We start from the raw sequence: 27,817 nt of genomic DNA on the forward strand, positions 1-27,817 counted from the left end.
ACAATTTTTTGCCACCACAGTATATTTAAAATTTAAAAAAAAAAATCAATATACAGTGCATACTTTCAGCTTCAGTTCAAGGGGTTTTTCAAAAGTTTTGCATGAACAGTTTAAGAATTACAGCCATTACAAAGTCCCCATTTACAGAGGTTAAAAAGTAATGGGAAAATTGGCTGATGAGCAGTTTCATGGGCGGGTGAGGCCTGTTCCCTTATTTCACAACAAACGATGCAGATGTGATATCTGAAACCGATTCTAAGTGTTGAATTTGCATTTAATAGATTTTCACTGTCGTTTTAAACACGAGGTCCACAGACATGCCAGTGCAAGTGAAGGAGGCCGTCATTAGACTGAAAGAACAAAATTAATCTATCAGGAGAGGTAAAATCAACAATTTGGTTCTTTAAAAGAAGTCAGTTCAGCAACACTAAAAAAAACCCCTGCAAGACCACAGAAGACAACTAAAGATGAAACCAAAATTAACGTGTACACATGATCTGTCCCAAATGGTGGAGGCACCATCATGGCATGACCATCTATGGTTGCCAGTGATACTGGGTCACTGGTGTTTACTGATGATGTGACTGCTGATAGAAGCAGCAGGATGAATTATAAAGTGTACTCACTGAAAAGATTGCTGCAAAACTAATTGGGCAGTGCAAACAGATAATGACCCAAAAGGAAACTACAAAAGCAATGGCCAAGTCAATCACTTGACCTCAACCCAACAGTGCATCCGTTTCAGTTACTGAGGACAAAACTGAAGTCAGAGAGTCCAACAAACAATTATTAACAGTTTCTGCAGCAAAGAGCTAGCAGAGCATCTCAATGGAGGAAACAGCATTTGGTGAAGTCTATTTGTACTCGACTTCAGGCAGCTATTCACTAACTCCAAGCATTAAAAACATAACCTGACAACTTACATTATGAGTTTTGTGTTGTCCAGTTAATATGGAGGTTCTTAAAATTGGGCACTCCAACTCCTAAACAATTAATGCAAATGTTTTATTAAAGCCCTTCAGCCCAGCTGAAAATCAGGACTTCAGCTATTATTGCATTTAAAATTAAATATTATATTAAATATTTTGGTGCACAGAAGCAAAACTGCAAAAAATTTTCTTTATCCAACAAATTCTGGACCCAACTGTACACATGCACGCCTGCACTGCAGAGACATTAAGAGTGAAGGTTCGTGTGGACGTCTCAGGCAGTCACAGATTCAGGATTTGTAATGACAGAAAATGTGCTGATTTTAAAACCTTGTGAGCAGATAAACTGCATGTTAAAGTGCAGAAATTATAGCTGACATAACAGATTTTTATAAAGATGTATAAAAATGCAGCAGATAATGTTTTTTACGTTTTTAAACATGGCTGGAAAACATTTGAGTAGATCAAACAGATCCTGATTCACCCAGGTAATGCAGTATATTCAAAAACCAAGACACTAAAAAGGGGAAGGTTTTGTTAATAAAAATGGCACATTTATTGCTACATTACTGTTATATACACAACAGTTCTCAATATCTACTTTATATATAAAAAAATAGGAAACTGGAGGCACTTTGAGGACATAGCCTACATAGATGTTGTCCTCAAACATGAGTGAAGACAGATCTGTAGCAGGTCATCTGTTGTGGCGAACAGAAAGGGTCAGGTGCATGTGTTTTGATGCAGATTTACTGCATCTTTCATGTAAAGAAATCAAAGTGTTCAGTAGCAATAAACCACATCACAAACACACACACGTTATTGTGGAGGGAAAAAGACCAGAGTGAGTGGCAAAGAAAATGATATTTGGGGGCTTCTCCACAGGCCAACTTTGTGAAATAATGACAAATACTGTTACAAATCAGTATCAGCTTGCAATGATAAAGCTGATAAGGACATATCATACAGCTGTACATATGTATCAATGCACATGCCAGTTCAGAACAAAATCATAAGTAAAATTCTGAACACAAAAGGCAAGAAGTACAGTTTTCAGCATCAAAGTTGTAGACCAGATAAGTCATCTTACATCTCATGAGACATACGCACACGCACACACAACGAAGCTGGTCACAGAGAGTGATTCTTCATTTAGGTGTTTGAGACACTGACCGGTTTTTCTGAAGTACATATGCTTTTATACATCTCTATTATTTAAGGGGGAAAAAAAAGGTACAACCTACAAATCCTTAAATGCAACATTATCCACCGTGTAGCAGAGACATATTCAGGCACTGGTGAGAAACCAATATCAAAACTCCCACAGTCAGGAAAATGACCAAGGCCACCCTTTTTTATTTTTTTATGCTTCATATTGATATGAAACAGCAAATTTTGTTGCAGATTGTGCAGACCGCCTCTTCTGCACCTTCCTCAGAAACTAATCAACAGGCTCATCAAAGAGTCTGACATCAGGGAAAGCAGAAGGGGGTAAGCTAAAGAAAAAAGCCCCATTAAATTTCATTTTACGAGAAACTGTCAAACAGCAGAACAATCAAACTATAAATGGTCTGACAGGTTTGTGTTCAAAGAGTTAAAAAAAAATAAATAAAAAATTAGAGTCACAACATGTGATGTTGCAGCCATTTCTAATATTTTTTTTTACCCCCCACATCTGGCACTAAAGAAAACACCTCACTTTGTTCCTGGAATCTAAACGGGGTCATCTTACACTCAAAACAATTTAAACAAACAAAAACATTTTAAATGATACAAACAAAACTCTTACCATACAGAGTAAAAAAACAATGACAAATCAGTTCTACAAAAGGAAGATCCTTATAACAGGCTCTGCAATTGTTCAGAAGGGGAGGGGAAAAACAAAACAAAACACCAAACACCGAGCAACCAAAACAAGTCAGTCAGTGGCAATAAATTCTCCAAAAGGTGGCAGTAACACTCATGATCCCTTTAAATACTCAGTTATTTCTGTCTTCTAGCAAAATGTAATATACCACAACACAAACTGTTCTGAGACTTGTGTTAAGTAAGGTTTACGTGCTGTAACAGCATCTTTATATACGATTGGATGTTGGCAGGCTGATGCGGCTGAAACTGAGAAGGATGCTCAAGTCCTCACGGGTGGACAGGGGTTGGCGTGTCGGTGTGCATGTTTGATTCAACAGCACTGTGGGTTCTGCACAGAGTCACGTGTTTGTCTCTTCTAGTCTTTCCATTCCACTTGCATGGCAGTGACAGTAACAGATGTACAGGACTGAACCCAGTGCGAGTGTGCGACGCCTTCTCAGCCGCTTTAATAAATGTAGGAAATACAGCCCGGATTACCAGCATGGCAAAAAGAGCAGTCAGCTTCCACTGGCAGGTGTAAGCTGCCTCTTCAATTCAGTCAAGAGAATATTTATTATTTTCATCAACACTATGCATAAAGCCCACTTCTGGTGTAATTAAACAGATAAATCCACCCTTTTTTCTTGTGAAGAATGTAAGACCTCCTTTTTTCTGATGGGAATGGCGATAATGATCCATCAATACAAATCCTAACTTTGCTCACATGAGCAATTGATCCGAACTCTTCATTTGATCCAAACAAGTTTTGCTCCCAAAGCATAAAGAAATTTTTTAAATGTCTTACAAAACCACGATGATCATAAGAATGTCCTTATGTCCAGTTTCCACTCTCTTTAAACCAGTGTCCTCAGTTCAACGTGTTTCTGTGTGGAGATCAATAAATCTTTCTTCTTCGCTTTTTGTATCAGTGTGCTTGTTATTCTTGGATTCATCGTCAGGAATGTGGCCACCTGCTTCGTCAGTAATGAGGTGTGTGTGTGTGTGTTTGCCAACAGTCGATTAACACGCTGAGATCCATGACTATGAAATATTAAGGCCACTTGTTCTTAGGGCTGTACAATCGACAGGAACTAGAAGAGAAAAGAAGAAAAAAAATTAGCTTCTTCTACAAATTGTAATAAGCACAGAAAACAAACAATGTATAAGACGGAAGAACAAGATGTTCTTACTGTAGGTCAGGGGTGTCAAACATAAGGTTTGGGGGACAGAATGAGCCTGGTAAAGACTCCAAACTGGCTCACTGGATGGCTTTGGGTATTTATAAAGAAAGCCATAGCCAAATGTATTTTTACAAGTTTTACATCTTTTCCTGTGGATAAAGACCTCCACTATGGCCATTCATACCATATCAAAGTAATTAAGGAACAGATACACAACTAAATAACAAAGAAGTTCCCTTTTTCCCAGTTCTGTGAATTTACAAAGATTCTGTTTTATAATTACAGGACATGTTAAGCAAGTGAGCCACACATTTCTACACATGTCCCAATTATAATTTATGCCCAAACAGTCATGCTGACAGATTATTCTTATGTTAAGACATCTCAGGGGTTGAATGTGTAGTTAAACTTCTTTCCACTAACAGAAAGGGGAGTTTTGTTGGTCCGGTCCACATCAAATAAGTCAGCTGTATGTGGGCCACAGTGTAAAATGAGTTTGACATCCACGTAGTCTGCAAACTCACCTAAGAGTTACATATGGCTCACAGAGTTGTGTCCATCTCCTCCTACAGCTGGGTGACCCCCACTAAGCTGCATCTGGGGGTCCACACAGGACACTTTCTCCTCCTCCCTCCTCTTGAGGCAGGCAGCCTTTGGGTTCAAATTACGCTCTTGAACAAAAATAAAAAAAAGATGTATTCATTAAAAACACACAAAACTGGACTTGTTAAGCTTAGAGAAATCCTTACAGATCATACACAGCAGAGTTATGAACATACAAATGGTTTATTACAGAAGAGGGATATAAAAGAGAAAAGCAAGACGTGAGAATGGAAAGTATGGCAGAAGCTGCAGGTGTCTGGCAGAAAAGCAGGGATTTACTTCCTCAGATGCTCTCCCCCCCCCATTTAAAAAAAACAACAACACGCATGCGATAAAGGCAAAGAGAAAACTGCAATTTACACTTTCAGCAGGAAGAGAAGAGAATGTCCTTTAGGTGACTACCTAGCGACTTATGTCCAGCTATGTTTGAGAGATGGCTGGCTGCCTGCTGGAATCATATTGTTCTGAATTGGCTGACCTACCTCGCACCTGCTTCTCCAGACCCAGTATGACCTGGACAGCCTGTTGCAGGATGACCAGCTTGGTCTGGGCCTTGTCACTCTGCAGGTGGACCTGACACATCCTGCCCAGCTCTCTGAAGGCTTCGTTTATGTCACGAACACGCACTCTCTCCCTAGCGTTGTTAGCAAGGCGGCGCTCACGCTCCCTCTGCTCCTTCTCCTCAGCAGTCAGGTTCTCATCGGTCACCGAGACAAGGCTGCAGCTGGGAGGACAGGTGGGGGGTTGGAGGGGCTGGTTAACAAACCCAAATCACAACCCTCACTGAACCTAGGCAAGGTGGTCTCACTAAAATTCCAGTTAGACTGGTTTAAAAAAATGTAAGCTATTTTCCTGTTACCAGGAAAAATTTGACCTTCGCACTGACTGCAAACTCCCACAAAGGGACCAATTAAACGTCCAATGAAGATCTCAGCGGAGCTGTACTGCAGGAGTGTGTGCGCATGGGCACATAGAATCTGCTTGAGTTAAAATCACTTAAGTTTTTAGGTTGAAGACTCAACACTCAGGGGCTTCAAGCCCGAACTGGATCAAAATGCAACAGCTGACCAGCATCATCAGTTTTTAGGGTGTTTTTAGGGTACCTAATCACCAAAAAAAGCTTTCGGTCATTTGGGTCCAGGGTGGAAGTTGAGGGGAATATTGTGGCTGTCCAGCAGAATGAGAGAAGTTATGGCAAGTGAGACAGAAAAGGAGAGAGAGGAAGCAACACCCTGTGCCGAAATGCATTACGCAGAAAGATACAGAAGAAACACACAATGAGATACACTGAAGGTGTCATGTTAAATACATCAGCAGCGGGAGATGTATTTATCGGAATGAGAGGAAGAGTAGGTCGCGGTTGGCATCTGTAAAGAAAATGAAAGGGGAGGGGAGAATGACTGACGAAACGATTCCTTTTTATTTTAAACAGTAAAGCAAAGCTAGAGACTTAAATGCTTGAAAGAGCAACACATGCAGCACAAAAACAGTGCTACAAAGGTGGCTTAATACACAGCACAGAGCCCTGCTTGCATGCTGTAAAGGACACTGTGAGAGATTAGAGACATTAAAATGCTGAAATAACTTAATAGGTGAATAAAAGCATAATGAGACAATAGCAAAAAAAAAAAAAAAAAAAAAAAAAAAAAAAAAAGAGCAGACAAAAGTTGTTAATGTTGTCCAAAAATGAAGCAGACAGACATGTAAGCACTTTCTCTGGAAACAAGCAACTAGCTTTGAGGCTTTGCAGAACACACAGCAGTCCTGTTTGTGTTACAGGAAAATTAAAGTTTTACGATGTATTGGAGAATGGGCTTGTCTTAAAAACAGCCAGACAGCTTGACTTGCTGCTCCCATGTCCTTTCTTATTGGCCATTTTAGGAAATGGTGCGTAAAGACTAATGTTTAAAACCAGTTGGTATGTTTAAGACTGTGGATGGAGTAACAACCATCCCAACAAGATGGCTTTAATATTAGAATAGTAGGACATGAAGCTGGAAAGTGAAGCCATATGGATGTTTTATTTTGTAAAGATGCCCTTCCCCTCCACTTCCTTCCTCCTTGGACACCCACTGACCTCGAACTTGCTGCTCCAGGTTGAGTATAATGTTAACAGCCTGTTGCAGTATGATCAGTTTGGTTTGTGGTTTCTCATTGTTCAGATGGAGCTGACACATGTGGCCCAGCTCCTTAAAAGCCTCGTTGATGTCCCGCACACGTAGCCGTTCGCGGGTGTTGTTTGCCAACCTCCGCACTTTCTCCCGCTCAGCCTTAATCTCCACTGGTAGATCTTCATCGTCATCCTCCTCATCCAGACTAGTGAGGAGTCATGGTAGAGGAGGAGGTATGAAACAACAGTATGGGTACAGTTCACTTGTTGTACATCTGATATAAGACACCATCGCTAAAGCTAAAAATCTTTACCAGTAAGTACCAACTAAATTGAGTCCCTGTCAAATTTACAATAAAGAGTAAGATTTATCAAACAGGATTACATGCATTAATAAAAATAAGGTTTAAGATTCTGTGCACCTTGTTCGAGAGCGGTTCTTCATTTCTTTTTTCTCATCTTCCGACTTGTCTGTCATGGAGCAATTCTCATCGTCCTCCTTCAGCTCTTGTTTGATAGCAGCAGTGGGGCGATTTATGTTACCAGGTAGGCCTACACACAGTCCAGAAACAAAAGTTACTGAGCAACAATATTTTATAAAATACTGAAAGAAACAATACACAGTCAAAAAGAGGTGTAGTATTAGAAGACATGCTGTACAAAACAGGAAGACACCATGAAAACAAAGTCGCACCTGTAAAGCCTTCATGCTGAGAGCCTGGTGGCACAGATGCAGAGCCATGGTGCCCATGCAAAAGTCCCCCACTAGATGGCAGACTAGCAGAGTCCTCGCGGTGACCAGACACCTTGAAACAGAAATTAATCTTAATACTGGCATAACAGTAGCAAAAATGGGCATACCACTTTCACTATGTACTTTGGAATTAAACTAAAATATTACATTTATTCAGCTTTTCTTTCACACTATTCATGAATCTCACCATTCCCTGCAGACGACTGGGAAGTCCGGCTGCACTGCCGGGGGTAACCAACAAGGCTGGCGGTAACCCTAAGCCCAACTGCAGCAGGCCATGCATTTCAGCAAGTCCTGGCCCGCTGGCGTGACGCTGAAGAACATTGATGGCTTCATCCAGGTGGTCCTCCATTTTACTCTGCAACAGAGAAAGAAGAACAGTGGAATGATGAGGCAAGACGAGGCATAAAGGGTTGTACAACTCTAATCTCTGATAAAAATGAAGAGTGAAAAACCTACTCACCATAGCCTGAATTCCCCCATCAAAGTTAGGTGAAGGTGTGGCCTGACCAGAGGATCGAGTCCACTGGGATGCAGAGCCTGAGAAACAAAGATCACAAAGTTATTCAGAAAAAAAAAAGCCCTACAATTTGTAGTAGTCAGCGGGAAGCTTTCTCTCTGCTTACTGATATTATTGATGAACCTGGGGTTCTTTAAAGTGAGTAACGAGTAACAGTCTCCATACAATGTTTAGCTATATGTTATGCTTGTCTTGCATAAAGGCCTATTAGGTTTACCTTTAGAGATATCCATATGTAGAGAAAACATTTTGCATCACTGTGCAAACAGTCGTGTCCTCATGCTGAAGTTTTATCCTGTCTTAGATGGCTATGTTCTCTTTTCTGTTAACATTAGGAAATATGTTCGTATACTCTTGAAAACGGGACAAAAAAAAAAGAAAAAAGAAAAAAGCAGTGACGCATTGAACACACTCCTTGCAGCTTTGGCCTTTCAGTCGAAGGTTAACGCTGATCTTTCCCGAGTTCAATGTGCAACAAAACGACGTTGAACGAGAGTAAAAAACACAAGTACCACCTTCAACTACAAGAACAGGAAGTCCTGATACGCCCCTACACAGCCCCGATTTCAACACCACTGAGCCAGTATGCGACTGAAGACGCAGCTTAAATCTGCAGTATAACTGTGGCAAGTTCGCAAGATGTTTCAACAACCTAGATGCAAAGCATCATATACAAAGAGATTTTTGCACAATACATACGTTTGATTTCGTTTAGCACGTGTTTAGTGACTCAAAGCTAAATTATCAAAGTCAACTTGTTTAGCATCTTCTTTACCTTCTCCAACTGTGTTTATCATCATGGTGAATGTCGTTAATCAGGCTTTTAAATATTCTAGTATTTGTTCTCCACAACGAGCCATGATGCAGACATGCAGATAGGAACAGACCCATAGGTCCAAAATTAAAGTTCTGTTAACGTCACTGTCATGTGACAGTGGCCAAGTGGAAATAACATGCATACTTAAGATTGCATTTCATATGTTAGGTTTTTAATTTGTGTGCCACTTAAACTACTTTTGTTGTTAGATTTTTCATTTTTGCCCACTAAAGTTGTTTTGGGTTATTCCCAAGAGGAAATTTTTTACTTGTCTAATGTAAATACAATTGTAACTCATTTGATGTTTACATTTTATTGTATTATACTCACTTCTATCTATACTGTAGAACCAATTTGCAAGTTACATAGTTTAATTTGACAACTAGTCCCAAAAAGCACTATTAGCTACAACGCTGATCCATAACATGAACTGCTACCCACTAGGAATGCAAAAGCCACCATCCCCAGCTTTTTCCACCTCCATAACGTCAGACTGCTGAACAAACAACAAGCACGATCTGAACTCACTGTTCAAACAGTTGTTAATTTTAACAACATGGCTCATGTGTAATATTGTCTCTAAGTGTAATGGCCAATAACAGATCACAGTTCACCATGGTTATTATTAGTCATTTAAGTGCAATGCATGTTTAAATGGCCAAAATTCAAAAAGAAATGCAGACATTTCTAATGAATAAGGTAACACAGACTCACTGCCTTCACTGTAAGTGGACCAATCATGTTCACTGTCATGTGTGGCTAACCATCAACTGCTGAGAAACTGAGAAAAACCGGGCTGTAATTTTCTGAAACTTAACACGTGAAACTGCTGTAATGTGAAAGAGACATCAAGTAAATGTGAAGATATAGATACAATAGATATGGAATGGTATTGAGTATAAACTTATTAAAATTTTCAAAGAAATTTCTCTGTCCAATATAATATAATACATATCACTTTTATTACTTTATTTCTTAATTCAACAGAAGTGTTGATGAATTAGGTGGTGATGAGCTCATGCATGGACTGAACGCATATACAAATAAGGAAGCAAACCACCCTCTTTTTATTTTTACGGTATTTTCCCTTCCTCTCTCATAAGCTATATTTGGCTGGTGTATGTGTGTGAGAAAGATCAAGTGAAGGTTAAGCTGTGAATGGGGTAGTTATATCACTCCAGTTACAGTACGTCCAGAGAAAATATCCCTGTTTGTGGCAGAAACACTTGCATTTACAGCAAGGGTTTAATAAAATATGAAAAAAGTAGTGTTAAGGGTTTGGTGAATAACTGAACCATTCCTTACTACCAACGTGCAACCAAATCTGATGACCTAAATGTCAAGATAATCTTGGATGCCAAACTTATCTCAGTTCTATGTTTGTACAGTGCCAATGCAAGAAAAAGGCCTTCATGAACTCAATGACACGTGGCAAAAGTTCATGAACTAAGATTACTCCCATCTACGTTTCTAACTTGAACTGGTAATCAACAGTACTCCACATTAAAAAAGTCCAGCAGGTCACAAGATATATCCAAGGTAGCATTTTAGTTTTCCATGTAATGTAAGAAATGAGAAGTATTGGAATCTATTGATGGCACTGAAACAGTTCATGGCTTAACTTAACACAAGAAAGTTAACATCCCTTTTTACACAAAATTAAAGGCTTGAACAATATGCATTACTTCCATGTTTAACCCAACAGATGGAGCTGCACTGTCACTTTAAACTGTTCATGCATCGCCATAGTGAAAACAACAGGTTTTTCAAAGTATGTATCATGGCCTTGCGGGGTAGGACAGGAAAGAACAAATACATGGTTTGAACAAACACAGCTACAAAACAGCCAGCTGAGGCCCAGCTGACCTTGAGGCCTGAGGATTAAAGGACTACAGTCACTGACTTACCTGATAAAGCCTGTGGAGAGCCAGAGGGAGTTGAAGGGGACTGAGGGAAAGCGTTGCTGTTTGGGTCTGAAGGATAGATCTGGACACAGAATTTTGGTTTTTTAATTTAATGAAATGCAATATAATAATTTATATGTATTATGAAACACAGCAATCATGTTTAATATTTAAAACTCTATGTGATTATAATATATTGTTACTTACAGATGCCAAAGCTTTTCCAATCTCGTCACCTGAACTTCCGGGTATCGCACCCCGATTTGCTAAATGGAGGGGGGAGCGGAGTAATAATCACCAATTAGGATAACAGATAAGTTAAATTAAGACAACACCAGCATTTTTCAAAAATAAAATAAAATAAAAGAGCACACATTAAAGGATTTACCCATAATGGTTTCGCTGCCAGTGATGGGGGGTGTGTGGCTGGGGACTCCAAAGCTGCTGGAGCCAGAGTGGAAGCCAGCAGGATGAGCCCCGCTCACTTCACTGGCATGCAGGGGGTAATTTTGAGGAGAGAGGGGCAGTGGCTGCCGTTTCTTGAAAGCAAACACACAAAACCATTTAAAAAGAGAAGCAGACAGAAGCTCCTAATGATGCATTTGTCTTAATGTGTGTTGTTGACCTCATCAACAAACCTAAGTGTGACTGCAGAGCTTACCAGTCTGTCTTGGGGGTTGATGGCAGTAAAGGGACCATGCTGGCTCAGATGGGGGGAGTTGCCCAGCATGGCAGAATAACCAGGCTGAACCATCGACCCGGCAGAGCCCCATGGGTCGGAGGGCGGGTGGAGGCCTTCTGTCAGGGGACATCCAGCAGAGTGAGGGGGGGGGGGAAGCAAGAAGGGCGTTGAGAAAACCAGCCACAAGAAATAAAAGGACAATGAAGGCTACATATGAGACATGTCACATTACTGTGATCACTTCATTCAACCGTGATGCACCATTCAACACCCCGGCACCACAGCGTGTTTACTGGCATACAGTGACAGCATCTACAGTTCATCTGGACATCCAAACGAATATAGCAGACAACTAATTTCCCTGCTGTAAAAGCTATGAAGGAAAATAAAGGATATTTGTTTTCTACATAGGTGAGCGATTCACCTCTCAGTTCACAAAAACCTTATGAAAGTGTTTTGGTCAGGCTGAACTTTTCAACTCAACACAAAGAAAAAAGGGGGGGGGGGGGGATTTCAAAACATGTTGTTTCAACTGACCTTGCATGAAGAATGGTGGTGGGTAGACGTTTCCTGTCTTGGAGCCTGTGTAGCAAGCATTGTCTCTGTTAAAATCCTCCCCTGAGGCTGATGTATAAACCTAACAAAAAAAACAAAAACAAAACAAAAACACCGCTTAGCTCAATCCTTGAATGCTCAGTGTGATAAAGCTAAGTAACTGCTAAATTATATGGTGACTTGTTGCAAGCATGGCATGCAGTAACTTAATTTACATTTGTCTTAAAACACTTAAAGTGGGTTTGCTCAAACTTCATCTGGAAAATTCTCTGAACATAATTCTGTAGATAAGCAAAACTATGTTCTTAAAAATAACTGTGTCTGGGGTATTTGAAACATCAAAACTAAAATAACATATGCAGTAGGTACCTGATTACAGCCCTTAAAAGTATGGGTTCAATCCAAGGTTAGAATCTATTTTTTTCTATCTGGTTTTACTACTTAAATTGAATAAACAGAGGATTACAACATTTTTACAGGCATGAGCACAGAGCGGTGTGTGTACTGAATGAATCATGCCAGCACTTTTATGGGCCCTGTCCACCATTTTTACATATTAACCTGTTAAACAGAAACATGCTGAGAATAGTTTACAGACAGGACGGGACGATGTGACCATATAATGGAAGCTTCAGCTGGATTTGGTACATGTTTATGATGGCACCTCAACTTTCTCAATCAAGGCCATTCTTTGTAAATTCAAGTATCAAACTGTGTCTGAAAATCTCAAATCCAAATGGACTGAAGTTTTCTTCTGTAATTTGATTACACAGTGAAAAAGGAGAGAAAAAAGTGGGGAGAGGAGAAGAGGGAACGGAGAGATGCACTCCTAATTACTGAACCATCTGCCGTATCCTGGATGGCGGCCAACTTCTCTGGCAGCTGGGATAGAGGGAAGGGGGAGGGAGGGAGAAAGAAAGGGGAGGGCTGTTGTTTGCGGGTGATGGCGGTGGAGGGGGAAGGAGAGAGAGAGCTGGTGTGGGGTGGGGGGTAGAGAAAATGAGGAAATAGGGTGCCCAGAGAGGGAGAGTGGGAGGAAAAAATGAGGAGGAGTAAGAAGCATCAAACCCCAGTATGAATTCTCTTCAGTGATCTAACGAGTATACTTGGCAGCGGGAAAGAAATGTGGTCATAAAGTAAAGGGCCTACAAATACAACACACTATAAATACATACTGCAAATGAGGGACTGGGTGAATGAGTGGCTTTTTCCCGATTCTTTTTTTTACTTGGTGGTGCAGATGCGCAGCTGTAAGAGCTTGAAGTCCTGTACTGCAGCTTTTACACTGCTCTGCAAGCCAAGGAGCGGCTTCAGATGCCAAATGGAATGTGAAAAAGGGCGTAAAGCATTAAAACATGGGCTCGCATGGAGTGAATGCAAGGGCTGAGATACAGTATGGGGCTGAAGTATGGATGCAAGTACTCACAGAGGAGGGCAGGCCAGGGGGCACCTTCCTGATCTTTTTTGGCTGTGATTCTGTGGGGTGGCAAACAGGAGGGGAAATCATATCAGCCAGCTTACACAAAAAGACCTTATTGCACAAGTAACTATACAATCAAAGATTCTTCCTGCCGAACTGATCCATCAATCTGCATTTGTTACTGCTCATTAATGTCTAATCTAAAGATAATGAAGGTGATGTTATTGGCCAATTTTCTTCCCTGGGAGCTCAGGATTTTCATTTTCTCTCACTAAGAAGAAGTGAGATTTTTCAGACACTTTTTAAAAACCTCAACAGGAGAAGTGATTGTACACACAACCTTAAAATAGATCAGAACAAGACGATAAATGTGACAGAAGATTCGGTTTCTAAGCGTTCAACACCCTGCCTGAAATAATGATTTGCACCCTTACCTATGGGGTCCTGTGAGGGTCTCCTGCGAGGGTTGCTCCCTGTATAGGAGGGATAAAACTGAGAGTTTGGCTTCGTGCCAGATGGAGAGAGGGCATCAGGACTGGGTATGGGTATCTCACTGGTCATGAAGCCCGGCTACAGAGTGCAAAATATGAGACGTAAATTATAAAGAAAGAAAGAAAGAAAACTTACCAAGAGTCAAAATTTGTGAAAAGAAGCTTCAGAGAATGGGGATAAAGCACCATTCAAATTTATTTACCTGCATTCCAAGTGACGAGTATGGTCCTCGTTCTGCCTTCCCTGTTGAGGGGAAATTACAAGAAATGTAGAGGGTATTTTTATGTTAAATTACAAACTGTCTATCCCCTTTTCTCTATTTGGGTACCTCCCAGTATGTGAGTATATATGAAGACTTGCGGTATTTATGGCCGCGGACAGCAAAAAGAAAAAAGACAAATTGGCCCATTATAAATGCTTCAGGGGCAATTGTGCTCACAAACACCCCCCTCCCTTGCCAGTTAACAGAGGGGAGCTATAGGCCAATGTAATCCCAAGGGGCAGCCTTGTTTGTGCATGGGTGCCCTTTACACTCCGCACCCCTCCCACACTGAACACACAAACTGCACACAAACAAACCCTTCCTCCACATCCTCTCCACTACCCTACTCACACTTCATCCATTAAAAACCTTTTGCCTTAAACTGATATGTTAGTGTCCAACCTAAGAATAGCTGCTCTGTCTCCCAAACAACTCCTCGTTCTGATTCAGTCACACTACCCATTCATATAAACTTGTGTTTTTCAGTCAGTGTTCTTCCATAATTAAGTACGATTATTATCATCATCAACATTTGCCTCACACTTCCCCGACTCTCTTTGGTTTGTAAAATGGACAATGTGAAAGTTGTGGTGTCCACGCTTCAATGCCTTATTCAGTTTAGTTAACAAGTTCTTACCAACGATCCCTGATTCAAATATGGGAGCAGAAGCCATGGCCTCTTGTTCACTGTAAAGGCCTTCTTCTCCATAACCCTGAGGGAAAGAAAACAAAAGGTATTAGGAATAGAAACACAAATAAATAAAGACCAAAGCTACCATGTAAGAAAATAAACTCCTGCAGATAAAAGTAGAGTATTCTGTGAAAGTATTTCAAGCTCCCAGCTCCTGGGCCTAAGAAAGACCCCTTGCCGGGCCTAAAGATTTGAGAATTTTTGTTTATTTTTTCAATCTCAGATAAAAGCTGATGCAGCTTATGAGTCTACTGCTACTCTCAAGCTTAACAACTTCACTGCTAGAAACCCTGAATACAATTCTACAGCACTGTAGAGTACTCCAGTACTGTTGTACTGACCTTTTATAAGGTGTGAAAAAAAAGTCATAAAAAGCTTCAGAATTAATATGTAACACCATGCTGGACTTTACTGATCAGTTGACATCGTTTAAATTAAATTAATTTAGGCTGTTCACATTATTGAGAATGGCAGGAACCTGGGCTGTAACATTAAGGGTTTATTTATTTTTTGTTTTTTCTTAATGCAATAAGTGAAAATGAGCCATACCCTTCCCTGGTTGAAAGATGGACTGTTTTGTTCCCCTGTTCCCCAGGGACTGGACCCATTCCTCTCATCTATACCTGCAAGACAAAGCACTGGGTTAGCTATTAGCCACTAAATTCTTGTCACAGGTTTACAATGTCACTTTGCAAAGAAATGTCTAACTTGGCGAACTTGCTTTGATACAAGTTTTTCAGGCAGCTCAAAGTAACCTCCGCCGAGGAGCTTCACTTCGCAGCTCACACAGAGACAGCATAGTGACAGTGCTGTCACATAGCGTGGATATGAGCTGTAGGAAGTTTGAATAATTAACACCCAGTGTGAGGCTCCCAGAATCATCCTCGACATTCTTCATTCTCCCACTCCACTCCTTTACATTTTCCATGGCAACAGTCATTCATAGCACATCTATTCTCACACACTTGGCCTACACCTTCGTCTTAACACAGACTCAAGGTCTCAATCTCGCACAAATTGCACAAGTCATCTCTGGCCGGAGCACCTCAGCGTTCAAAGAGGTGAATGTGTTTCAAAGGGGTGATTTTAAGGATTGGTGAAGCAGAAATTCCTGCCTGTCCCCTTGCTCTCAATCTCCTCTCGTACCGCAACACGGCATCTCTGGGGGGGAAGCTGAAGCTTAATTGCGTACTGATTTGCATAATTGTGCATATTAATGAAGCACAGGTCTATGAATATTCATATTTTTGTTTTGTTGTCTAATTAAAAAGCGGAGGGGGGAGAGGGGGGCTAGAATCATGACAGGATCAGCAGTACAGCAGAGTGATGGGTCCACTTTGCCGAGAGCTGCTAGATTGCTGTGACAACTGTGATCTATACAAACAGCAGCAGCAGAATAGGAGATGAAGGAGAAAATGTCTTGTCCCCTCTCTATGGCTGGCTGTCACTCTTCATGTCAATCAAAGATGATAAAGAAAATGTGTAAAAGAATTACTATTGCTGTAAATCATCAGTACCCACAATAGAGAGAAGAAAAGGCTTTAATTCAGTGTTTTCTATTTTACACTGTTGTGGATAACAAGTGCATTTCTGAAAATATTTTTTAAAAATGAAATAAATACACTGCGACTATTTAAAGAATCAAATTTCCACTTCACTGATTTAGCATATTAGAATGAAATGTGGGTTTACAGAGCAGTGGAGTATTTCAGCTGCTTTATTTGACCGATCGACATGAATACTGCACATTCAGAATCACGCACAATACCACAACTATCTCGCTAATTAGCAGGACATTAATATGTGGCACCTTCTCTTCTTCGACAGGAATAAAAATAGCAAGGTAGAAGAAAGAGAAACCTGATTTGTAATGGTCAATCTACAATCTTTTTTTTTTAATCGATGGTATTATTTACCAAGTGGTCTGTTTTTCACACTTTCGCATTGCTTTAACAAAAAAACAAAACTACTTTAATGTGTTGTCCATGCTTTCCTACTCTTACTAATTTAGGCAAAAGAGTGATTGATAGTGACACAATTTAAATAAAATTCACTGGACCCACTGTGTATCTCAGAGGTTCAGCTTATTTTGTTAACCTAAAAACTGCTTGGCAGACAAAGAACAGCTGCGAACTGATTTTGAAAACAGATTTCCTGGACTGTGAATATACTCAGCCACTTATTCAGCTATTTGTGCAAGTTGACATTTTACATTTGCTTTGTCAAATTGTATTTCATCAACTATATATAACTGTGTTTTAATTAAGCTACATGGTTATAAGTTGTGTTTAACTTTAAATTTTTAGCTGCTGTAATGAACTATCTCATAACGTTATGTTTTTTTAAATTTGTTTACACTTTCATCAAACTTTGATATTCAATTTAGCTCGATGTATATTTCATGTTTTTGTTATTGTTAAGGCTCTAATCAACCCCACCGCGTTGTGACGGGTGAGGTTAATTAGTGCTGTGCTTTTGAAAGTATTAATTTACACTGTCACTGTTGCCATGTTTGTCCATAAATGCTGCAACTAAACAGGAGGCAACGCTCATTTCACACTCTCTCTATGTAACGTACACACTAATATTTCTACACATCTCTGCAGCAAAAACAAAACAAAACAAAACCCCACAAACATTTAGGATCATGTGACCATATGTTCAACAAAATCCATGTGGATAAACTGTGATTTAGACTGTGCTAGAAGACCTTCTAGCAAGATAACTAAAACCTCTCATGGGGTCTGATTTTCAGAAACCTCTAGAAATCCTGTCATTTTAGAAGACCTGTGTAAGGTAGCTGTCCTTCTTCTAGGCACTTACTGGGATTAACACATGTTGTAATTGATGGTAAAAGCAAATTTAACAGCATCAGGTGATGATGTCAAGAGTCAAAAGTTAAAAGAAAATCAATGAAAAAAAATCAATTAATAAATTAAAACTTAAATAAATGCACCTTTTTTATTAAAAAAAAAGAAAAAAAGAAGAAGAAATGCTACCTTTTCAAAACAGCTTGATTTTTGTTCCTGCCACGCTGCTGCTTCCCAATGGTTTTCTCCAACCTCAGCATATTATGCAAAACACACACCTGTCCTGATTTTTGCCACTATATAGTAAGTAAAAGGTTTGTGACCTGATATTTACAGGGCATTACATAATTTAATTATGTAAGTTAATATAACTTACTAAAAACCAGAATCAGTCCCCCAATTAAACATTTTAGAAAGGTTATTTAAAAAGTAATCAAATCTGTTGCACTGCTTTGATGAAGTAATTAAAATAGTGACATTACTTATTATATTTTTATAACAGAACCTACCCTTTCTGAACTACTACCATTTCAAAAGAATCTTATTATCGATGCAATAAAAATGATTGAAATTGGTCTGATTCAGAAAAACTGTGATGTCTGGTCATTTTCTCAAATGTATATCATCTTGTTTTCATGTGGGATTCTTGTGTCATTTCATATGGACAGATAAATCTGTGTACTTACTCTATATTTAAAGGAATTCAACAGTCATAACCCTGTTTAAATCTGTAAAAACCACAGAATGTGACCCTCTCTCTGACAAAAGCACATACTGGATGTATTTCTATTCTCCTCCTCACTACCTCCAACAGGGCTTTCATGTTTCTGACAAATCATTTTTTTTGTAATGTGTTACTCATCTACATCCTCCTTTTGGGAAATTATGCTCATCCAGCTCTACTGGAAAATTTAGAGTGCTTTAACAGATAAAAATGATCAAACTGCCAACACTGCAAGAAACCTCATCATACATAAACATCCACAGGATTTTGAGCAATTGTGTGGCTACGAATAAAAAAAAAAAATTTAAAAAAGGACAAAATTATATGTCTCTCTACAGACCACATTTCCGTTAACACCATTTGAAGTGCTACAATCGTGAGAAAATAATGAGTAGCGCGCTACTCAGACAAATTACCACAACTGGAAAGAGAAAACGAAGAGAAGGGTGAGTAACATCAGACAAAGTCTCTGGAGAACCCCAATGCACTTCTCCTCCCAGCATGCAACGCCCCTTTAAGCATGGCTAGTCTATAATTACACAGGAAGAAAGACACTGGAAACAGACAGCCAGCCTGAGTCATAGGCTTCATGAGCAAAACCCAGGCACATACATTGACCAAACTTGCAGACATGTCTTCGTTTTTACAGGAACACTGCCCCAGGCACCTATAACTGAGTGCGCCATTTGTCTACACAACTTCTTCCTTCCCTCGGCAAAGTGAGTCACACAGACACAAAGCATGATGTCAGATAAATCTCAAGAGAGTGAACACTGTTAATGAAATACTGAACAATGTACAATAGCAAAGCTCTGACTGTTTTTAAGCTGTGAGTCACCGACAACTTCTCAAACACAACACAATCCACCCTATCCCACTACCATAGTGCTTTGATAACATTAAAATGTCTTCTGAAACCAGGTGATGTTTTGGGTTTTTTTAAGCAATTTTAACAGCAATATGTGCCAGGGATTAAAATGTTAAAGATCAAATCTGCTTCCCACTCTGTGGCACCTGGAATAGCCTCCAAGTTGGATAAGCGGGTAAGAAAATGTACTGGCAGATGGATGGATTTAACTTGTGACTTTCAGTATCTGAGAATCACGAACACGTTTGAAAAATGAAACATTTCATGCAAATTTTTTTTACCTCCTTCTCTTCTGCATTTCTCTCCAACGTTTAAAAATATATTTTAGGATTCTCAGTTTCCAGCAACCAAAAAAATGAAAGTGCACTGAGAAAAAAAACGAGTGAAAGGGCTTTAACGGACATAAGACCATAGCAGAGACATTATCAGTGTTGAAGCATCTAAAAAGGGAGGCTCCCCACAGCCCCACATGTTAAACTTCCACATACCCCAAACCTAAATCAGACTGGGGGGAAAAAGGCATCTAACGAACTCCATAAAGAAAACAAACAGCAGCTGCTCCACACAAAAGAACAGTCTGAGTAAGCTGGATTGCAAAAGAAATCATATTTAGTTGTACTGTTAAGTTTTAAACAGCACTACTACTAATGATACTGCTTATTGGCTGAGTGTTTTAACAGTACCTTTTTTGTTTTAGAGTTTTATTTTCTTATCTCAACTGTACAAATCATGGATCTTATCACTGAATCTGCTTAATCTCTAAGTGCTCTGAAAACGAAACCGTGACTATCAGAATGACAAGTGATGACATGATTATATCAGACCGAATTCAGAAACACCCAATCAGCTGCCTGCTTTTAATCATTAAACCATGAAACCAAACACTACATACATGGGTCACTGAGAGATGAACTAAGAGCCAGGCAGATGAAAACCATGCATTCCTCATCCCTGTATGTGATGCATTTAGACCATGTTTCCATAGACTGTTCATGTCCCCCACTGAACGTGGTACTTGCTGAACTTGTGTGTTTGGTACCCAGTGCTGCCAGTGCTCTTTGCGCAGAACAGCTTTCTTCTGAATTAGGAATAGCATACGCCATTATTTCTCCAGTACAGAGAAGAAAACTGACATTTGTCAGTATTAAGGTCTTAATTGTTTAGCACTCCTGCCTGTTTACTACTAGATTTCGGTACCCATCCCTAATCCCCAAAAGTCAGAAAACAGTACAATTTAGTACTACATTAAAAAAAGAAAACAATGTAGGAAACAAAGCTTTCATTCTAAAAATGAAATGCAAGGATCTTTTAACACACTGAGATACACAAACAACAACAAAGAATGTGTCTCATTTCCTGATTAGAGGCAACAATCAATCTGCGCAACAGTATTTCGGCCTGTTGCAGAAACATGGTCGGTTTAGTATAGGTCTCTGTGGCTAGGCTGATGGTGGCAAACCTCGTAACATCACTGACATGACACGATTCCAGGAAGTCATTTCATCGTACAAAGAAGAAGAAGAAGAAGAAGAAAAAATAAAACACACACACACACGCTGCTAATTTCTCCAGAAGTCACACTCTCTTAGACTGACAAGATTAGATCAAATTTTTAAGCTTTCAAAGGTGTACTTTTAAACTTTGGAACAATGTTTCCCTCTTTCTTCTAAATTTGATGCCACACTAAGCTAACTACCTAACATTTTCTAATTCAAAGAACAGTATAGATCATATGATTTAACAGCAGAAAGAACATAACACTGTGCCCCAGATATACATAAGTAACCCTTTGATAGCGTCTCACAAGTTCAACCAGGGTAAGCAAAGGATATTAAGTTAATCCTGTTTGTCATGCCAAGACTCACTATGATCAACTTGAAATCCTGTCTTTAAGTTGCTAAAGTTTGTCACCTTGCTGTATCTGCTTTTAAGCCAACACTAATGTGCAACCTCGTTGATACGCTGGTTTTGCTAGGCTTTTAAGAGTGAAGCAAAGCCAAAGTAAAAACAAACTAATGTCAGGGGATAATGAAAATGAATCCTGTTATATCTCCTCTTTAGTTGTGGCCCACAAGTTAACAACTGCCTTAGCTCCATCTATGACACTGATTGTTTGCCCACTCACACTGAATGTCAACTGCTGTTTCTTTTGCAATCCTACCCTTATCAATCAACTTGATGAAGTATAACCCAGGCAGGCCTACTGCAGCAAATACACATACGGATAAATGTTCAAAGCAGGAAAAACTAAGAGATCCACATTAGCTACTTTACTCTCTGCACGATTCATTATTTTGCTAAAATGTGGCTCCATAAACTAAGAACATGGAAAGCCTATGGATGAACACATGCGGAGTAAAATAAAAAAAACTTTTGATGGTTTTTAAGACAGGTTGGTTGCTGAAAACCACAAAAGAAAGAGCTGAAGCTGAAGCACAACAGCATCAGCAGCCATTGGATTGATTACATCCAAGTCCATTTTGTAAACAACCACCTTGCCTTGACAAAAGATCACGTAAGTGGTCCTCAAATGAACAGATGAAACAGAGCCCTGTTTACCCACCCAGCCAATGAATGCCTTCGTCTTTCATCTTATGCTTGAATATCCCATTTTGTTAGAGAAGCCAGCTGAAAAACCTAATGCGTATCCAGAAGTTCAAGAGCTGCAGTGCAAGGTCCATGCTGGGCGAGTAGTTTGGTACAGCATGAACAGATATGGACAGTAGTTCATTTTTCAGAACCAACTAAAAACCAAAAGAAAACCCAGTGGTCATAGGCATCTCTGTTGCTCTTTTTTACACTGCAAGCAACACATGCGTCTTAATGTTGACTGCAAGTGTCCGCCTGGTGGGGTTGCTGACTGGGACAGATAATAGATCTAGGTGAAAATGAGTTATGTGGAGAAGAAAAGTAGGGTGCGAGATTGCAGGACAAGGGATTAGACTTTTTCACAGAGTAAGCACAGGAGATTAATTGGGCTGCTTCCACCACCCCCACCCTCTGCCTTTGTCCTTAAGTGACTGAATGGCAACAGCTGAGAAGGTGAGGGAATGGACACCTGCAAGGCGAGGATGAGGAAGTGTAAGGGAGATGATGCTTGTTCTGCATAATGTAAAATAAGATGACAATTGTTCCTGAAGTTCTCTCAAAAGGTCTGATCGAAAAAACAGTTTATAAGAAGCAAAGGTGAGAAGGAACTGTCTCCTAATTTATTTTAATTCAAAACACAAAGAGTGTGCGAAGGTCTGATACTGAAACTGGAAGAAGCCCCTCACTGGTTCAGATTACTGTCAGGAAATGTACTACAGTGCATAATAACAAAAAAAAACAAAAACAAAAAAACCCCAATATTTATCACTAGCTTTAGCTGAGAGAAAAGATGAGAATGGTATCACTTGTTCAGTATTGGCATTTATATCATTATGTCTTTAAAGGAAATTTGACCTGAAACATAAGGCTCAGAGATAAAACAAATATCTAAAAGATTTCTTTCTTACCTGAACCTCCAAATTTAGGGCTGTTGAGAGTTGTTGGCCGGTTTTTGCCATTTGAAACTGGAAGCTCAAACATCTGAAAGAGAGGAACGACACTGTAAACAAACCACTGGAATTCAGTGTAAGACTTTCCCTCCTCATTTGTGGGAAGGATAGTTAGGTAATAATTTATACTACCCTATCCTTTATCTTATCCTGTTTAACCAGCAGGTATGACAGGCATAAAGCAATCTCCACAATGCAGCTTTGCCTGACTAACACCAAAAATTAAACAGACAACAAGAGTCTCATATAAAACCTGCTCATGTACCCGCTGCAGTCCTTCAATTCCTGCTCAAACATGAATGCCATACATATTTCAATCTACTTGACAACTGTTCAAAATCTGTTATGAAAGTTAAAATCTGCCATCTGTGAGAATATGATGAATTGTATGAGATGCTCACTCAACAAATTCAAGCAATCTCTGGAGAAATCTTACCGCGGTAAAATCCAGCAAGTCGCTGAGCTCCTTGTCTGTTTCCACTGCAGCCATTCTCTGCTGCTGCTCTTCACTTGGGCTTTTCAGTCTCAGCAAGCGACTACAAGCAAAGGTAAGGAGCGTGTAAGTTTATTTTGCCTCTTTGTTAGATGGTTAACTGTTCTGACAGCTGGTGCTTTCTGCAATATCTAATCCAAAAATGGAGGCGAAATGGTCCAATTATAAAAACTTTACTTATATGAATATAGTAACCAGACAAAAATATTTACTGCTTATTACACTCAGCTCAGATTTCCAGGAAATGCGATCATTTAGCTCGTTCACCTGTATAAATACGGTGTCATTTTCACCATGCCATTCATCACTCCTAATGGTTAGAATGACATGTTATTTCCCAATTAAAAAGCTGAGACATACAGACACAAAAAATGTTAGGATGTTAAATAAAATGTAATCTCAATCAGCAGAAACGATGTATGTGTTTGTGTGTGTGTAAAAATGGCTGAGGCTGATCAAAACCTCTTTTTCCTCACTCTAAAAAAATAAAGTATCATTACAAAAATTCAGATATTGATCTGCACTACAATGTCCATATGAAATAGATTTCTCACAGTCCTACACTGTAGTAGGCATCATAAAAGCACTGAGGGAAGTCAATTAAACAGCATAGTAGATAAGTAGATATACTTAAGCTGCAAATTCATCTGCTCTATATTTTTACCTTTCAAATGCCACAAAGCAGGCGAGATACTGACCAAGTTATGAAAAACTGAACTTGGTAGGCCACATCTAACATGAGTGACCATGGTTGGCCACAGGCCACACTGCACTTGTTGTCAGTCAGGCACTAAACTCAAACTCCTCCCTCCCACCTCAAAACACAACATGTTTTAAGTTTTGTTTTCACTAAAATTTACAGAGTGGTAACACACTATTTTGGAGTCCTAAACAGTACCAGCCTATATCAAAGCAAATGCAGTCTGAGTGGGGAAAACACCATGAGAAGTATCATTTCTACACACTGTGGACAAAGTCACAAACAAAAAGAAGAAAGAAAAATAGAAGAAGAAGAAATGCCACCTGGAGGAAATCGCATCTTGATTTTGCGTCAGAGATGCCGATTAAACTGAGTTGACTCAGAGATCATTAGCGGTAAGCAAAAGTAAAGTATGGCTACAACAAACACAAATAACCAGCCTTTACCAATCTTTAAAAATGACTGGCGGCAATATGACTCTGACATAAAGATATTTTCAAGTTTTAAAACGTGCCACTTTAAAATATTTTGTACCAACGTACCCATTTGTACCTAAAAGCAACCTGAAGATATTTTGTAAAATTAAACAAGCAGGTAATTAATTTATTAGTCCCAGCAACAGTAGAATTTTGGGCCCTTATTTGCCAACACTAATAACAGGTTATGTGAAAAGTACATACCGCAAACAAAACACTGAAATATCCGTCACCAGCACAGTGTAATACTGAATAAACTTCAGGAATTTTCAAATGACGACCACTGGGAGGCTGTCCTTATGTCTACAATCTACTGGGAGTGTTACATGTCAGGGTTTTTCCTGGTTTAAAATGGGCTGTGGGGGGTGACTAGGCACATAATCACCATTGGTGTTCATCTAAAGTAAGAGTTGATACCACCTTACTTAACAGAAAGTGCATTTTTCTGTTGTTTTTTCTTCCCCTGGATTATAAAAAACAAATAAATAAATAAACCTAATTTTAAAAAAAAGTTATTGAAATTAAAAATACATATCTATATTTTAATTACAGTACTGGTGATTTTTCTTCAGAGAGATGCCAAGACCTCCTTGGTGTGCCTCAAAATGTTTTTCGTTTCTTTTATTTAGCAATAAACCTGTATGTTTTGGTTATTTTCATAGTGCACTGAGTGAAGACAGCAACAGGATACTAAAATTAGCAAAAAACAAAAAAACAAAAACAACAATAAGGCTAGGGTGGGATGTACACTTGCCGGCCTTTAATAAAATTTGTAATATATTTTTCATTATGATTTCTCAAAAAAACAAACAAAAAAAAAAACATTTCAATGCCACGACTGAAGATTGGCTTTTATTCTAAACACTATACACCAGAAAAGGGGAAAGCCAGTTAATTTTAGTTATGCATGGCAACTACAACCGCACTGCCCAACCCATTAAAATATCAGTAATTTGAATACCACTGTCATATCCATTACAGCAGACTTGGAAATACTGCGAGTTACCCTAGTACTTTGTCAACAATAGATATTAACAATAAAGCCAATAAAACCTACTTTACTCCGAAGTCAAGAGAAGATGCACACACTAAATCTAACAATGGTGAAAGGCCGGATAAATACTGACACAACAGCATTACGACTTACCAGGAGGGAGAAACTGTGGGTTCAGGAACAATGCGTTGACAGTATATAATCTAGCATTTTCTCTCAGTGAGCTGAGGTCAAAATGGGGGATAAGTGCTCAGCCCCTCCTAACAAATGGAAGTTGCATACGCTTGTCTTGAGCACCCCCACCTTTGGCCTGCCCATTTAGGTGTCAAGAAAAAAAGTTTTACGGCAGAAATAGCAATGCAAGTGGTGAAACCTGGCTTCACAAGAGAGCCATCGGCGGCTCATCGCTCGGTTAAAAATCCTGCGGGCCGTTTAAAAGGACTTAAAAACCTGTTGCCTGCCCTCACGTCGAGCAGCAGAATGAGACACTGATGCACACAAAGACCCCCCCCCCCCTTCCTTCCTAAAGTTTCAGCTGAATGGTAGAAACTTAAATAAAACAATAAGTAATGTAAACACGCCATAAAATAATATCGGGGGGTTAACAATAAGTGGGGAAGAGAAACTAAAGCCTTATCGCTGCTTCTTTGCTGTGGTTAACGGTTAAGAGGCTGAAGGGGGGACGAATAATACCCAAGTAATACTTTCTTTCTTTTTTTACTGGGGTATTTTTACATACGTAGTTTTGTGGTTTATATAAGTGCCCCCGGATAAATTAATAAAACTTAAAATAAATGTAAAAAAATTCATTTCACTAAGCGCTGGAAATGTTTAGCATTTCCCACAAGTAGAGAAAAGCAGCCAACACCGCCTGTCTGCGTTAAGGCTTCACGGCGAATGTTCGCGTCGATAAACACCTCACACTACCAGTACAGACAACAAAATCCCGGAGGAGCTCACTCAGTCTGGTCATATGTGCGTTAACGTTATAGCTCTTTGACGTGAACAAAGAAGTCTTTTTCAGCCCACACAAGCCCCCGGCACTTACTAATAACAGTGCAAGTTCGCTCGGGCCGAAAAATCCAGGACCCCGCTTTTCCCGGCTGTGGCACTCACAGCACAACTTCAACGATGCGCTAAAAACTTGGTTATTACTCCGCTAACAACGTGACGAACCGCTTCTGTTTGAAATGCATTTGCTTGTTATGAATGTATATTAGCACGCATTTACCTGAATTTAACAATATGACATCCAACACGGAGAAATTAGCGGCTGGAGTACAAAAAGAGGAGGAAAAAAAAACAAAGTTAGGGATAGGATCCTTTCCCCGTGGTCCGGACTGTGGCTTGATGAAGATGAGGAAAGAGAATATGGAGCGCTCCTCTGTCGCCTCGACTCGCTGTCGTTTTTGTCACGAAGCTGAACACACGTGTGTCCCACGAACCATAACTCTTGTGTTACTCGGTTTCTTCAGTGTTAAAGAAACTGTAACCATTTCATTTTCCAAGTAGACATTTTAACACCCTCCACATTGTCGGTTCCAATGGAATATCACTCCGCAGCGCAGCCTGCGGGAGGACATTGACGCTATAACATCAGCGGTGTCCGATTTCAGCTAAAAAGGAAAAAAAAATCGAGCCAAGCACGCTTCAGTAGCGTTGTTGTGTACTGATGCAGCGTTGGTCGTACACACCGCAAAATGTCACCTTTTCGTAGCTGCGAACGAAACAGAAAAGGATCCGAGGACCAATTTGGAGGGGATCTATGTGTACTGGCGGATGGGGACAGCGGAAAGCCTAACAGACAGACAAGCAGAAGATGGAACGATAATATCGGAGGGAGGACCAATAGGATGCGAGGAAATTTTGATTGGCATGTGGGCCGTCCAAATATGTTTCAATATCAACTTCGGGGGCTGTCTCATTTTGCCTATGGGCTTTCCTGCATTTTAATTTTGTTCTCAAATAGCGCCCGAGCTACGAAAAATGATCCCAAGTGTCAAACAGTTGAGGGAGTCCATCCTCACTAAAGGTAAACATGGGTGAGAATATAATAAAGTTTGTCTTAACTGGCCATGCTGTTTGAATTCGTGGCCTAAGACGCTAAACTGCGGGGTGACCTTGCCATTAATTAATTGCACTTATCACATATGTGTGAAAACATTAAATATAAAATAGCATTGTCAACGTCAGTTTGGGTAAAGGTGTTATAGCGCAGGAAGTGAGAAAAAGCACGTGCATATGTACAGTAATGTGCACAAGCTATTGTGTATACAGATTACCTTATGATACCTATGAGAATATTTAAAAAAAAATTTAAGGTATGATAGTTTTACTTAACTTTCAGTGATATATAAAAAACTAACTAACTAAAATGTTCCTGCATGTCGAGTTCAGAAGTTGCAGGGGGAAAGGAATGGCATGGCTACATCCTTTTGTCAAACA

The 27,817-nt window shown here is 39.6% G+C and overlaps 1 protein-coding gene across 5 annotated transcripts; it reads right to left on the reverse strand.

Moving 5' to 3' along the window:
- Nucleotides 1–1,470: 1,470 nt before the first annotated feature.
- On the reverse strand, nt 1,471–27,147 carry LOC134616580 (transcription factor E2-alpha). Of its 5 annotated transcripts, none has more exons than XM_063461454.1 (20): nt 26,604–27,147; nt 23,146–23,245; nt 22,668–22,740; nt 15,318–15,391; nt 14,715–14,790; nt 14,018–14,058; nt 13,758–13,893; nt 13,330–13,379; nt 11,886–11,985; nt 11,328–11,464; nt 11,055–11,205; nt 10,874–10,932; nt 10,670–10,748; nt 7,889–7,965; nt 7,613–7,783; nt 7,366–7,477; nt 7,094–7,223; nt 5,044–5,285; nt 4,483–4,629; nt 1,471–3,868 (listed from the first exon to the last, which is right to left on the reverse strand). In XM_063461454.1, the coding sequence occupies exons 2-19, from the start codon at nt 23,197–23,199 to the stop codon at nt 4,490–4,492; spliced, it is 1,902 nt and encodes a 633-aa protein (XP_063317524.1). In that variant the 5' UTR covers nt 23,200–23,245; nt 26,604–27,147; the 3' UTR covers nt 1,471–3,868; nt 4,483–4,489. The 5 variants fall into 5 exon arrangements, with proteins under 5 accessions (XP_063317524.1, XP_063317526.1, XP_063317525.1 ...); XM_063461456.1 differs by lacking the exon at nt 5,044–5,285 and adding an exon at nt 6,639–6,877; XM_063461455.1 differs by lacking the exon at nt 26,604–27,147 and adding an exon at nt 25,526–25,740.
- Nucleotides 27,148–27,817: the final 670 nt, after the last annotated feature.

Source organism: Pelmatolapia mariae, linkage group LG18, assembly GCF_036321145.2.
Source record: "Pelmatolapia mariae isolate MD_Pm_ZW linkage group LG18, Pm_UMD_F_2, whole genome shotgun sequence".
Lineage (NCBI taxonomy): Eukaryota > Metazoa > Chordata > Actinopteri > Cichliformes > Cichlidae > Pelmatolapia > Pelmatolapia mariae.